We start from the raw sequence: 9,096 nt of genomic DNA on the forward strand, positions 1-9,096 counted from the left end.
TCCACTATTTTTTATTTTTGCCATTTTAACCAATTTTGATCAGCTTTATTAATAATCAAAGATCTGAAATGATCAATGAATTATCATAGATCAGATGTAGATTCTTTAAAGCACAAATAGTGTATATTGACCCTTTATAAAGTTATACTGCTGTCTGGCATTTTGAACCCAGTTCAACCTGAATTTAAAGTTACCTAGAGGCAGCAAAATAAACCATTTTCATTTCTGGGAGAATATGAATTTGGAAGTTATTATTGAGAATAAATTAGTTTTAACAGAAAAAAAAATAATGTGAGGAAACAACAGACAAACTATGACTGCATGACATCAAGACAGTAAAGAATTTGAGAACACCATCTAGTTGAGTGAAGGAACATTCCTCATCCTGGGAGCCATCAGATGATTAACCCTGCATCACAAAACAGAATCCCCGCTTTACCCAACACACACGTTCAAACATCTGAGATGTGAATCAGTGAGGTTACCGAGAGGCAGCAAAGCTAACCGCTGCACCACAGACCACTGCTGCTTCTGCTGGTCTTTCTGGCAGGTAGTTGGTCGAGAGCGAGACGACGTCCTCCTGTTGGAACATTCATTTATCTAACAGCTGGGAAAGGCTCAAAGAGCTCTCACTTCAGTCAACATAAGAATTAAAACACAGGAAACATGACAGTTTATCTATGAAACATTTATTATAACAGCTCACAATGTTCAACAAGTTACCATCATTATTTCAGTTAGAAAGACTAAAAAATACCAAGCTGTCAGTTTGACACCCAGCTGCAGCATCTGGGCTTTATGACACAACATGAGCAGCAGTTTGTTCTCAGTTGCTTCTCCAGTTAAGACGTTGAGAACTTCCTCACAGCAGATCAGTAGGAAGAAACATAGAGCACCAGTTAGTGAAAAAAATAATAATGCTTGTAAAAACAATGTTAAAAAAGGTTAGCTTTCCAGTTTCAGTCAACTAGAAGTTAGTTTAAAACCTAGTTTAGTACAAATTCTCCTAATTTCTAAAAAAAAAACGTTTGCATAAATGATTTTTACTTACATCTTTTAGATGAAACTGAAAAAGTTTCATCTTTGTTATTTACTCCAAGCTGCTCAATTACAAACATGCAAACACATTTAACACTGTTATAACGATACTTTGGGATTTATCAGACAATAGAAACATGTTCATTCATCAGAAACATAAACTCAAGACTACCTTCTGAATGTATTTTCAAAATTATAAGGAAAAACTGACATCAATAGTAATTTTAGGTACCATTAACAAATGCCAGAATGGTGTAGCAATGTTGAGTCGAAGCTGAAGGTCTGCACCTGTAGAGTCTCCAGAAACAGAATTAGCAGTTTGATCATATCAGAAGATTATTAATAAAAAATAAAAGCAATAAAATATCCCACTTTCTTTTATGTTCTGAACAGCTGCATGGCTTACAAATGAAATACTTATTGATTTTTAAGGATCTCTCTGTTGCTGCAGCAGCAGCCCTGCTCTATGCTGAGATCCCTGATGATGTGTGACAGTACACTGCAGCCTCCAAGGCACCACTCTGATTATTCTAACCAAATAGTCATTGTAAAAAATGAAATAAAATTGACTAATATGAAATTAATATGAAATTTTTATCTCAAGTACACATTTTAAACCAACTCTAAAACAGGAATAGTGCAAAAAACCAGCTGATCTGACTGTGGCAGACTGGTCCTGAACACTTTGAAATATTCCCATTTGAAGTCGAACACTGAGGCATTGTGGGTAATAAATGCAGCAGCATGTGGTACCACAGAACAGCACAGCATCATTCCAGCCTCAGCTGATCCACGACGCTACGCCTCCTTTTCGTAGCCAAGGATGGGAGCCAACCACCTCTCCACTTCCTCTGTACTCGTCCCCTTCCTCTTGCCGTAGTCCTCCACCTGCACACAATGAACCTCAGTCTGGATGTTGCTCTGGGTCTCAGGTTTAAGTCGTCATCTTGTGATTTTCTCATTTCTGTTTCCCTCTGGGGGGTTTCTAGTGAACTGTCTGTATTGTTAGCAGAGATCAACTGATGTAAAATGCTCAGAATCATTTACTGCAAAGAGATTAACTGATTTTTTTAAGAACAGCTTTTTTCGTCATGTTATATCAGGAGCAGTGACAGAACCCAACTGCTGATCTAATCAGCAGGCCACTAAGAAATAGGTGCTAAATTCACTTTGTGCTAGCATTAGCATTTAGCCTGGCTACAGTTATTGGAGCAGCCAAAACACTTTGGATAAACAGTAGCTGATATGAATATTTCAGCTGAAAGGGAAGCTGCACAGGTCAGAGGTTCAGCTGTAGGAGATCCAGCTAGCTCCACCACATCTCCTCCTGAGAGGTTCTCTACAGAACCTTGATGGTACCACAGCAGAGTTCTGACAACATCAGCATGAAAGGCGAGTCAGTGATTTATAGAGAAATGCAGTCTGACAGGCAGAGGAGCAAAGAAGCAAATTCTGTCAAAGGAAAACATCAACTCATCGATCTGAGCTGAAAATCTGCAGAAAGTACAAGGAAGATACTGCACAGCTAAAGGCCTCATTTAGGTTGGGATACAGAAGAGAACCTAAATGTGGTCATGATTCTTTAGTGGTACCAACAGAGAAACATCATGATGATCTGTTAAGTTGGCCTCCAGTGATAAAGTAAAGAACCTCAGTGTTATTTTTGACCACAACATGTTATTAAATCCCATATTAGACAGATTCTACAATTTCCTTTTTTAATCTACAGATTATTGTGATGCTAAAAACTAGTCCATGAATTTCTTACTTCAAAGCTGGACTACTATAATTCTTTACTATCAGAAAGTTCACAAAATACAGTTAAAAGCCTTCAGCTCATCCAAAATGCTGCAGCAAGAGTTCTGAAAATTAAAACAGAGATCATATTTCTCCTATTTTAGCTTTTATTCGTTGGCTCCTTGTTAAACCCAGGATCGAATTTAAGACTCTCCTTCTCACAGTCCATAATAATCACCGCCATTATACAGAGATCTGATTGGCCCATATGTCCCTAACAGACTGCAAGTTTACTGCTGGTTCCTTGAGGTTCTAACAGTAAAATAGGAGGCAGATCCTTAGTGATCAGGCTCCTCTCCTGAGAAACCAGATCCCAGTTTTATTGGTTTTATCTACTTTTAAAATGAGGCTTAAAAGTTTTCTTTGTAATGAAGCTTATAGTTGGAGTTTCTTTGATTAGGCTGCTGGAGGAGATAATTACCACCAGCCTACTCTTTATTACATATTGTCCACAATTATTGCTGCTGTTAACTTTATGTTGTCTTTCTGTTTTCTTCCTGTTCTGGCCTAGTGTTTAGCAGACACCTTCCTGGAGGGGGATATAAGCTGAGCAATTGTTGCCAATAACTTCCTCTTCCCATTAACCCTTTTCTTTTCTTTCCCATAGAAAGTACTCCTGGATCAGTGTTCCTGTGTTGTTCTGTCTGCTACTGGTTTAGATGACTCCTCACACTGAGATGGTTCTGGTGAAGGGAGTTGTTCTTGTCCAATGACTCTACAAGCTCATCCAGAAGAAGGGACAGAAAACATTTGCCCAACTGATATAGGAAAACGAACCAGCTGCATTATTTTATAACTAAAATTGAAATTAAAAGTATGTAATTATCTCTGAAACACTTAATTTAACTGCACCAAGTTGCCTAACTGAATCTGTAAATAACTTCACAGTTAACTGATGTTTGTCTGTAAAGTGTGTTGAAACTGAATCTGTGATGAACTGAATCACCTGTTCCTTGGTGATTTTTCCCACAGCGAAGTACGAAGCCTGAGGGTGTGAGAAGTAAAGTCCAGAGACCGAGGCAGCTGGTGTCATGGCCAGAGACTCTGTCAGGCCAATTCCTACACACACACACACACACACACACACACACACACCACATACAAAGCCAAAATGAACAGGTGATACCTTACATAGATCTAAACACAAATCTGATTTACAGAGTTCCACTGTGTCCCACATCCAGTGACATCAGAGCCTTCATGGTTCTTAATCTTGTTGTAATGTAGTACAAGAGCGAGCTGACAATACTAGAGCTCCCCCTGGTGGTGCCAACAGAAAGTTTTATTATGTTCCAATGATCATATCTGTCTGTCTGTCATGAAGTAATAATTGTACCTGGAGTGCTGAATACTTTTGAAACAGCTTCTTCTATGGTTTTTTGTGTTGCTACTTGTTCAAACAGAGCAGTTTTCTAAATCTGAGCAGAGGATTATTTTAATCTGCCAAGATGATTCAGTTAGTCCAGCTGGGATTGCAGACGGGCTGTGATTTAACAAATCAGATGGTCTACGCATCAGACTTCCATCTGAATAAGCAGGTCATGCTTAATATATGAATATAAATATTTTGAGGGCAAGTAAAGACTTGGAGAAACAAGCTAGCACCCTCATCATGCTGCCATTTATTTACAGGCAAATAATCCATGAAATACTACTTTCTTAAGAAACGTTTACATTATTGGTGCCAAATCATATTTTTCTATCTGTTCAAGAAGATTATTTGACTGCATTTAAACAACCAAAATGAACCTTTATTGATCATTAAACACGAGGAGTATTCAGACAGACCCTGGTCGGCGTTCATCACAGCATCTTAACATCACCCTGTCATAAACAACTTTGTGTTTTGGAGTGTTTGTTAAAAGTTTTTTGCAATTCTGGCTTCCACACAGTTTCAAACAGGATGTTTGGAAAAGAGAGCAGATAAAGGGATGAAACGCTGTGAGAACCCAGACATGTTTTGTTGCTCTCACCTGTCTCCTTCTGAACAGCAGCCAGCCTCCACATGGTGAGTTTCTCCGTGTGGTCGGGCTGGCTGGGGTATCCGGCTGCAGGTCTGATTCCTTGGTAGCGGACTCTGTGCAGGTCTGAGGCCTGCAGAACCTCGTCAGAGCTGTAGCCCCACAGCTCCTTACGCACACGCACATGGAGCTCCTCAGCAAATGCCTGGGGCAGAGGCAGCAGACATCTCCAGTTTTAAATAATTCAGTAAAGATGGCCCATTTTAATCTAACAGACATTAATTATCTCAGTTATTTCTAGTTAACCTCTCTGGTTGAAGCTGTTTTGTCAGCCAGAGCTGGACGGCAGCCGGGGTCCGATGAACTGGGCCGCTGAAAGCAGCTTTGCTGTACTGTTGTACTGTCTTTTTTAATAATTATGTAAAAAATATGAGATATCACAATTTTGAATAATTTTACCTGGCACAGATCACTGGCTTTAAATTGCTCCTGGTGCAATCCTCCAAGTTACCATCAACATCATCTAAATTATTATTAATCCTTATATATATTTTGTGAATCATTAACATGTTCACAGTTTTATGGTGTTAAGGTTTCATCCTGCATACATCACCTCAGCGAGGCGATCAGCCAGAGCCTTGACCATGATGCTGTTGTAGTCGTCTCCCTGGGCCTGGAACCGCTGACTGAGCTCCTCCGCTCCAAACACACCTACTGCAAACAGCCCAATGTAGTCGGGAACGCCGCTGTCCACAGGAGCCACAAAGTCAGAAACACACAGGAAGGGCTCTGAGCTGGAGCTGTCTTTCTCCGCCTGCAGAAGACACACACATTCCCTTACTGCTAATGCTTCGCCTTGCCCTGCCCTTACACTCCCAGAGAAAGAGTCGGGCTGTGAGGTGGGTGTTCGCCCAACTATAACAAAGTTGATCCAGACTCTCACCTGCTGCCGTAAGCCATGAAATGTGGCGACTGGCTTCGTATCTCTGTGAACTGTGACGTCATCTTTGTACACGTTGATGTCATCACCCATACTCTGAGCTCGCCAGAAGCCCACCAGGCCCCGCCCCTTCAGACTGTTGCTGTCGATCATGTGATGGAGCAGTAACTGGGCGTCACTGAAGACTCTGCGAGCCTCTGGACCTACAGCACCACATCAGTCAGTTATTCAGACTTACAGCCTGATCACACATACTGCTGATGTAACCATGTTCTGTAGTTGAGTGTAAGGAATGCAGAGGAGTTCCAAATATTCAAATGTAGAACATTCAAGAGCAAAACAGAAGCACAAAGCTTTAAAAACCATGAAGCAATAAAACAAACCAAGGACAGAAAAGGCAGAGCCTGAAGCCTCCTGCAGCTGATTGAGAACATTAAGGATTCTCAATCAATTACTCTTGTGACATTGGGAAAGGAAAGATGAATCAAAAACAGCTTCATATTCGTAATCTAATGGTATGTTGAAAGTGCTACATCAAACCTCATGCTTGTTAAAAAACATCTGTGATATGGTGATAAAAATCCAGAGATCAAACTCTGCTTTCAGCAAATGGAGCTTAGTTTCACAGATCATGCTTTTTATTCATCCAGGTAAAAATATTTATAACATTCAAACAACTAATAGGATCCTCAAAATGTGTTAATGTAGGTACACCAGGGTTCAGTCCTGGATATTTACATGCTCCTGCTAGTTCAGGATATAACAAGTAACAATACAATAAAGTTAGATGAGTATCCAATAATTTAATCACCAAGTCCACAGCACTTCACTCTACATTCATTCACACACCGATGGTGGCAAGCTGCTGGACAGTAGCCACAGCTGCCCTGGGGCAGTCTGACAGAGGCAAGGCTGCCATGCACCAGCACCACCGGACCCCCTGACCACCACCAGCAGGCAGTGGGTGAAGCGTCTTGCCCAAGGACACAACAGAGAGGGTATCAAACTGGCAACCCACTGATGACAGAAGAACTGTTCTAGTCCTTGTTCAGCACTTCTTTGTTTTTTTTGTGCAAGAAGTAGTAGAAGAAGCCCAGAGAGCTTCCTTCTCAACACCAACCTACTGTTGAGAAGAAAACAAATGGATGGATGGCAGGTGTTGGCAGAAGCAGGACAGCAGTCTGAAAACGCAAGGAGAAGCTCATACCAACAGTTTTGTCATTGAAGATCTTGGGGTATCCTCTGTTGGGGTATTTCCCTCTAAGCTGCCACACATCAAAGAAAGGCTTCCAGTCGATGAAGGGCAGCAGACTGTTCAGATTGTAACAGTCAAACACACGAGTTCCCAAGAACTGAGGGCGCACTGCAACACAAAGACACACTGATCAGCTCTGTTGGTGCTGAGACAGTCATTAAACAGATTTATGTTCTTAGTTTGAAATTCACCGATCTGCACTGACTTACCTGGTCTAGGCTCAGAGAACCAGTCCAAATGCAAAGCCTTCTGTCTGGCCTCAGACAGGGGAAGATACCGACGGTCCTAGAGGCAACACAGGGAGGAAGGACAGCATTTCACTTCTCTGCATGTTCTACATTCCAAGGAGATACTCGTTTGTTCTTAATGGGATAAAGAGATTCCTGGAACCAGAGAAGCCCTCTTCTCCACCAATACCAACTCTCACCTTCAGGGAGTCGTAGTGCTCCTGTCTGACTTCCTCATACTCCTCCTTCACATCCTCCCAATACTCCTCCCTCATTTCCTCATCTAGCAGCTGGGAGCACTGAGACACAGACACAGAACTGGGTGAACACCAGTAGACTCAAACCAAACCAAGAAAAACACTTCTCACCTCTACAAAAAAAAAAACATGAGCTCCAAATAATTTCAGCACCAGAAAGGACCATGAACATGATTTGGTCCAAATGCAGCTCAGCGGCAGCTGTGGAAATGATTCAATTTGCAAGGAACTTTCACCTCTAGAATGGACACTAGTGGACACTTCTAGTGGAAAAAGTCAATTTTCTCTCTGTTAAACATTCACACACTCATGTCCAAGATAGCTCATGTATTATCTGACAATGTTTGCAACAGAAGCTTTGCTATTTATAAAAAATAATTTCAAAATCACAATAGGGCATATTTTGCCATGCCTACATTACTACTTTTTTCTGATTGACTCATGTTTCTGTTTTTGTTTTTTAATCTTTACTACTGTACTGTGTCCTTGAGTGTCATGAAAAGTGCCTTATAAATAAAATGTGTTAGTATTATTACTTGAGTAGAGGTGGTTATATTTACAGATTAATAAGCTAATATCTATTTGGTCACTTGGGGATATTTTGACAGTGAACAGAACATTTAATTCTATCCACTGAGATCTTTAAATGCGACAAAAGAAATAAAACAATCATGGTTTTGATGTCTGACTCTGTCCTGAAACAATAATACATCCTATCCCTTTACACACTATTTTATAACAGAGCAGAAGGAACACACACACTTCAGCTACAAGGCAGGATTTTGATGGTAATGTTTCCAGACATGCACTTTACTACTTTCTGTAGTATCTATGTGAAAAAAAGAAAGATAAGTCACTGTGACAGCAGTTTTAATGAGCCACATGAGACACTAATACATGCAAAGCTGGTCCTGCACCAGACCTCTACCATCCTTCAGCTGGTTCCTCCATGGCAGACAGAATAAATGACTTACCACCACCACACTCCTGGAGGCGTCAAGGACATGAACTACAGGAGAACTGTAGCAGGGTGCAATCTTCACAGCAGTGTGTGTCCTACACAACAAACAGCACTGAAACACTACACTTTGGGTCATTACAATATTTAAATCACAGTTTTCTTTAAAAATATATCCTATGTGTCAGTGTATGGTTAAGTTACTTTGATGTGGTAGCTCCTCCAATCAGCAAAGGCGTTGTCATTCCAAGTCTCTCCATTTCTTTCGCCACATAAATCATCTCCTCCAGAGAGGGAGTGATGAGGCCTGACAGACCAATGACATCTGCTCCAAACAAACACATTTCTATCAGCACGCAGTAGAACACAACTAAATATAGCATAAATAAATACATCATTGGCACAAAGTCATAACAGGAAAAAAAAGAAACTAAAAGTGGTACACTGAGAAGCAAACATCATCAAAAATCTCCAGAGCAAATTAAAAGTAAGACATCTCCTGTTAAAGCAGTGGTTCCCAAACTGTTTCTCCTGGGCCCCCCAAGTGGTTTCTAAATAGCTGCCTGGTTAAACGATGTGTGTCAGCGAAGCGGGGCTGGATTCTTAGAGACTCCCTGTTATACTCAGCCCCGGCTCCAGACGAACAGGACGGGGGAATCAACT

General features: G+C 40.9%; 1 protein-coding gene across 1 annotated transcript in view; it reads right to left on the reverse strand.

The window, feature by feature from the left end:
* Positions 1–673: 673 nt before the first annotated feature.
* Positions 674–9,096, reverse strand: part of mtr (5-methyltetrahydrofolate-homocysteine methyltransferase) — a 41,659-nt gene continuing 33,236 nt past the window's right edge. Inside the window, exons 24-33 of the mRNA XM_015017523.1 lie at positions 8,638–8,758; positions 8,450–8,531; positions 7,419–7,517; positions 7,201–7,276; positions 6,944–7,099; positions 5,740–5,939; positions 5,410–5,610; positions 4,809–5,001; positions 3,782–3,894; positions 674–1,926 (exon numbers count right to left, since the gene is read on the reverse strand). Of these exons, the coding sequence (XP_014873009.1) occupies positions 1,837–1,926; positions 3,782–3,894; positions 4,809–5,001; positions 5,410–5,610; positions 5,740–5,939; positions 6,944–7,099; positions 7,201–7,276; positions 7,419–7,517; positions 8,450–8,531; positions 8,638–8,758 (1,331 nt within the window). The 3' untranslated portion in view covers positions 674–1,836. The remainder of the gene's footprint in view (positions 1,927–3,781; positions 3,895–4,808; positions 5,002–5,409; positions 5,611–5,739; positions 5,940–6,943; positions 7,100–7,200; positions 7,277–7,418; positions 7,518–8,449; positions 8,532–8,637; positions 8,759–9,096) is intronic.

Source organism: Poecilia latipinna, unplaced genomic scaffold, assembly GCF_001443285.1.
Source record: "Poecilia latipinna isolate Pla-1442-1.1 unplaced genomic scaffold, P_latipinna-1.0 Scaffold2154, whole genome shotgun sequence".
Lineage (NCBI taxonomy): Eukaryota > Metazoa > Chordata > Actinopteri > Cyprinodontiformes > Poeciliidae > Poecilia > Poecilia latipinna.